Genomic DNA, 6000 nt, shown 5'->3' with positions numbered 1-6000 from the left:
TCAATTTCTCGTTTTAAATGTCCCTCGGAAGTCTACCAATGAAGTGTGGAGATACATTGAGCCTCGTAAATGGTGTAAAACAGTGATTTATTTTCATAGCTAGCCCGATGCCGGAGCACCACAATTGAAAAAGCTGTTGGTAGCATCGGCTAACTAGCGCCAGATTTTGGAGTGCAGGGGACAAGCCGAGATGGGCTATGAGACATACATTCACACTCGGTATCATGTTTCAATACACTTTAGGTCAATATCACACCGGAATTCTCCTTTAAGACACGTGGTTATGCCACTCCGGGAACAACAAATTCCAACTGTCGGGGGGGAAAGGCCATCCAGTAGGCCTAATGTTCGCTAGTCCATCATTAACGTGGAGTCGACAAATATAGCTATTGATATTGTGTTTGGAATGAGCGTTTTAATTAACGATGGATCGTAATGTACCTCTTATTTAAGATGTGGAGTGGAGACTTTGTAATCCACCGCTCTCTCTCCATTCAGTCAGCGAATGTCTGATGTGATGTCACACAGGAAGTGAACCTCAGCCGTCATGGTAACGTGCGCAGGAAAATAATAACTTTTTTTTTTTTAGTTAATTAGGCAACGAAAACTTTGAGGAACGAAATAAAACCGGTATTAACCGGTTACCATTATTTTTAAATAAGTGTTCCTGTTCCAGAACATAAAAAATAATAACGTTTCCGGTTTCGTTTCTGTTCCCTGTAAAATACAAAAAGTTCCCGGTTTTCGTTTTCGTTCCTTGAACCGGTTCAAAGCCCTGGTTAAAATACCACTTCCATTCCATTCTTGTGTGTGTGTGTGGTGTGTGTGTGTGTGTGGTGTGTGTGTGTGTGTGATTGAACTCAAAAACAGTCTCCAGGCTTGAAGATTTTCTGATAACTCCAGGTACAGACATTTGCCCTGCTGTAAGTCATTAGCAGGAGTGATAACAAAACACCTCACCTCTGTTCCTCCCTCTCTCTCTCTCTCTCTCTCTGTCCCTCTCTCTTCTCTCTTTCTCTTCTCTTCTATATCTTCTCTCTCTCTTCTCTACCTTTCTCTCTGTCTCTCCTCTCTATCCTTCTCTTCCTCCCTCTCTCTGTGTAGATCTTTTATGACCTGGTGAGGCAGATCAACAGGAAGACTCCAGTGGAAAAGAAGAAGGCCAAAAAGAAGTCCAACTGCACCCTACTGTAGCCAGGCCTCCCTGTAGGCACCCTGAGCCCGGTAACACACGCACACACACACACACGCACGCACACCACACACACAAATGCACACACGCACTTGCACACACACACACGTGCGCACGCACACACGCACACACACGCACGCACGGGGAGACTGCAGGTGCTGTTAAAGCAGCACTAAATAAGATTGGCTCTTGGGCTCCTCGAACCCCAAACTTCCTGTGGCTGTTTTAGAAGCGATAAGACCTGCTCAGAGTGCGGCAGAAGTGCCTTTCGCCCTATTAAGAGTTTATGTGCCATTGAAATGATGTTGTTATTTTAAGGTAAAGAGAAGTCTTTAGAGGGCCTTTTATTGGGCTCATCTCACTGAACCCTGTAAGCTGTGAACATGGGTTTGAGTGATTGATCTTATCTGTGTGTGTTTGTGTGTGTGTGTGTGTGCGTGTGCGCGCGTGCGTGTGTTTATTGTATTGAGGAACCTTAAGACCTTCATGTTATCCTGTAAATCCGCTGGAAGGACCATTTCATTATCAACAAACTGCAACACCAAAAAGTTTTTTGTACCTTAAAATAATGTTTCCAAAATCATTTCAGTGGTTCATCAACTCGTAACTGCATTCGCTTCGCAACCCTCTATCAACTATAATCGCACTATGCAAGTTTGCCAGATTGGGTAGCGGATCTGTAGTTTGATGGAATGAGTCAAGTCAAGTCAGTTTTATTTTTAAAGCGCATTTAACATGCACAGAGTGCAACCCAAAGCGCTCCAACAAACAAGACACATAACAAGACAAACGATGCCGGATGGAGCAGCGTAGTCGCCAGTGTGGCCATGACATCAAGACATGACAAATACATTTAAAAAATAACAAATACAAAAAATGCTGGACGGAGCGGCGTAATCGCCAGCGTACCCGTGACACCAAGACATACAAGACAGACAACAAAACAAATAAACAAATAAAAAGTGAAAAAAAAAGAAAATATATTTAAAAAGGGGAAAGGTGATGTTAAAATGAGTCCAATTTCCAAACCAGCTGAAAATGTCCAAGGGCAGTGATGATCCGTGAGAACTGCACACAACCGATATGCCAACAAAGTTCTTTAACGTTAGCAAATGATCAACCCGGTGAATTCACTGGCAGTCTGGAGATCACGTTAACGTTATGAGACATAAGAAACTACAAATTTGACATGCTTCTGATGTCGCAATACATCATACTTTCATAAAATCATGCAACATGCACTACCTTGTCTGTGGACCAAGCCGGTGCTGAATAAACAAATCGTGTGCGTATGACAGAGAAAAAGTGCTTTGGTGTTGCTTTTAAAGAACATATTCTAGCAGTGTTCTATAGCAGTGTTCTTTAGCAGTGTTATAGCAGTGTTCTATAGCAGTGTTCTATAGCAGTGTTCTATAGCAGTGTTCTTTAGCAGTGTTCTATAGCAGTGTTCTTTAGCAGTCTATAGCAGTGTTCTATAGCAGTGTTCTTTAGCAGTGTTCTATACGGCATTTCAGAATGTTTGTAAACAATAGGCTCCAAGATCCTTCCGGGTGGCAGAACGCAAGCGGCTTCCACTGACCTTACATAGTTAAAACATTGTTGTTGATCAAAGTTGAAACAATAAAGAAAACGTGTTGTGTTTGGGGTTGTGCCGCCAGATATACAGCAAAAAGTGTAGGGTTTTTATCGATGTCCTTCAGAAAGAAAAAAAAATCCAGCGGAACCTGTGGGTGAAGTTTAATGCTAGTGGACGTCGTCAAAAGTAATGCTACAGAGATGGCAAGACTGCCTGGTGGCGGAGTAGCCACTTCTTACATCTGTATCCGATCCGAGCAACAAAAACCCGATCATAGCCTTTTTATTTAGATAGCAGGGAAATACCATCTAACAGATTGTAAGTCAAACAGCAACAGTCACTAAAATAACCACTCAATGGCAGGCTGAGGTTCATTTACACATTAGGCTATAGTAGGCTAGCCTAGGCTACTATGCATTTCATTTATTGCTATCTCCTTAGGGCCGTTTGCACAAAGCACCTTAAGTTTTGTCCCTTTAGTATCAACCACGGAGATTGTTTGTTTGCTAATTTGTGCTTGCTTTTCTGAGGATGCAGATGTTGGTCAATACGGGACTGTCCAAAATAATAGCAAGCTGTGTGCACATATTGTTGATAAAATCAGATAGTGAATGACGCATTACAAATCTGAGTAGGCCTATAACTAACTTTGACAAGTTTGACGGATGAAACACGGCAGTGACAATTAATTTAACGATGTTAGCTATAGTTATTAATGCACCTACTGTAGGCCTATCAATAGCTAATGTTAGCAATGAATAACTCAACTGGTAGGCTACGTTCAACGGACATAGTTGTAACTAGCTTGCTAAAGTTATGCCGTAGTCTGCAACCCAAGTTTATGATATCTTACCTTAATAATTTTCGGTGACATTTATCCATTCATCAGTAAAGCCAGACATGAATTGGACAATACTAGCTAGCTAGTTAGATATTATCCTGACTGTCATCAGGGCACCAAAATAAACTTTTTTTTTTACATTTTGCCTGGCGAACCGAACCTCATGTGGTTATTTAGGCTGCTAAGGTAGTTTGTGCAACGGAATTTCTTATAAGATAAGAAAAGGAGAAAACCTTAAATACTTGAGGGAAAATGATAAGGAAACCAAGTAGAATACTTAAATGTGTTTGTGCAGCCGATTTTATTTTAAGGGGGCCTTAAATCAGATTTTAAGGGAACCTGAACTAGGTGTTTTGTGCAACCGGCCAGTCTCTCATGTTAGCTATGTCTGAATATCCACCACGTCTGTTTTTGAATTAACTTACCTGTTGAAATGTATTAGGCCTAGGCTACGGCCGACGGTGGGTTCCCCAAGCAATTTACCTCACATAGCATTTTCATAATTCGCCTTTGATTTCGACTGACACTTCACTTCGTTCAAACTACTGGGTAGAGTGGACGCAGCATGGCTAGAGACACATATGACTCATTGCATATTAATGAGACTTCCCATAACCGTATGAATATGAATGAGAAGTCCCGTAGCACCCCGCAAGACGAAAATCATTCATTTAAGCCATTTACTCTGTTTTCTTGATCGCTCTCCCCTGGTCAAATGACATGGAAGGGGTTGTTTACTAGTAGTGCCAATGGAGAATGCTTCAGCTTTTGCCACCCAGAAGAATGTATATTGTTATTGTGACGTCATGGTAAATTCTCGTATAGCAGTGTTCTTTAGCAGTGTTCTTTAGCAGTGTTCTATAGCAGTGTTCTATAGCAGTGTTCTTTCTACACCCTCTTCCTTCCATGTGTCTCATTTGAATGTGTGTTTATGTGTGTGTGTGTGTTTATGTGTGTGTGTGTGTGTGTGTGTTTGTCTCACAGTGAAGAGCTCTTCTGAAGAACTATTGCCCCATTGGACCGTGCCAGCATTCCCCAACCCAGCTACCCAAACTGTGGAACCGCCGATGCAGACTCCATTACCAAGACTGGCCTGGGAAAAAGAGAGAGAGAGAGAGGGGGGGGGGGAGAGAGAGAGGGTAAGAGAGAAAAAGAGAGAGGGAGAGAGAGAAAGGGAGGGAGAGGAGGGGGAGGGAGAGCACAAGATTCCCAGCAGGATTTCTCTTGGTTTTAATGTCAGCAAACACACAGCAAAAACAAAACAAAAACAACAAAGCCCCCCCCCCCCCCCCATTCTCCCATGAGCACCCTGAATTCAAGGCTATGACACACATGACTCCTCCTCCCCCCCCCCATTCTCCCATGAGCACCCTGAATTCAAGGCTATGACACACATGACTCCTCCTCCCCACGCCCGAGGTCTGCGATGGACGAACTAAGCTCAAAGACGTACGGGAGAGAGACTTGACAGTATTTTTGTTCTTGCAATATAGTTTATTTGAACATATGGAAGGTGAGTGTAGTTGTGTGGATTGTTAATACATATGGATCAAACAGCATGACCGCATCTGTATTTATGTGTAGATGTTGCAAGTGAAACCAAGTTGAAGTTTCGCCTCCTTGAAGCCATGCTTCTGTTTTTGTACATCAACGTGTGTGTCTGAGTGAGTGAGTGTGTATGTGTGTTTGTATGTATGTGTGTGTGTGTGTGCGCGCTAGGTCCAACTACAGAACCTGTAAATAGATGTTCTTTTTGTCTCCCAAACATGTATGGACATTCTCTTAAGCAGATATCCCAACGTGACGTTATTTTATACCTGGTCACTTGGCTTTCATAGTTCCCATAACATACTGTTGTAATGCCATTTTTGCATAATAATGTGTAAGAAATAGGACTTTTATAGAGTGACATGGGGAGGGGGAGGGGGGGGGGGGAGTACAAGGATCGATTTCTATGTCTTGAAGCTGAAATATATTCTATTAAACCAACTCTAATATTGCTTCTTGTGTTCTGTCAAGAACTGTTACAGCTTTTATGGATGATTAAATTTTAGTACGTTTTAAATCTCATGGCCGTTTGTAGTTTGTGTTGGTCATCTGAGGAAATCACCAGGGTGGGAGCTAAGGAGTGTGTTCCTGCCCTGTTCCTGTGTGTGTTTCATTGGTTGATGGGGTTCTGCAAAATCAATTTAAATAATTTTACCTTTGTAATTTTTATGATTACAAACAGGATAGAAGTAGTTAGCCTACTTACAAAACCAGAATTGATTTTAATGGTTTAGACCCCAACTTTTCTCACCATAGAATTTAGTGGTCATAAGGTTTACATGTAACACAAATGGCCACCAGGTGGCAGTGCAGCTCAGAGCTGCAGATAAAGCTCTACTGAAT

At 42.1% G+C, this 6000-nt stretch overlaps 1 protein-coding gene across 2 annotated transcripts in view; it reads left to right on the top strand.

Moving 5' to 3' along the window:
- Positions 1-5679, top strand: part of LOC143103965 (ras-related protein Rap-1A-like) — a 30347-nt gene extending 24668 nt beyond the window's left edge. For both annotated transcript variants that reach the window (XM_076267855.1, XM_076267856.1), the window contains exons 7-8: positions 1105-1224; positions 4594-5679. In XM_076267855.1, coding sequence (XP_076123970.1) covers positions 1105-1194 — 90 coding nt within the window. In that variant the 3' untranslated portion in view covers positions 1195-1224; positions 4594-5679. The remainder of the gene's footprint in view (positions 1-1104; positions 1225-4593) is intronic.
- The last annotated feature ends 321 nt before the right edge of the window (positions 5680-6000 follow it).

Source organism: Alosa pseudoharengus, unplaced genomic scaffold (genome assembly GCF_046254945.1).
Source record: "Alosa pseudoharengus isolate Yale_2024_CS ecotype anadromous, Long Island Sound unplaced genomic scaffold, YU_APseudo_1.1 YU_APseudo_1.1_scf_5, whole genome shotgun sequence".
In the NCBI taxonomy this organism is placed as follows: Eukaryota; Metazoa; Chordata; class Actinopteri; order Clupeiformes; family Clupeidae; genus Alosa; species Alosa pseudoharengus.
Note: the sequence above shows the minus strand (reverse complement) of the source record. Positions and strands in the feature narration are given on the sequence as shown.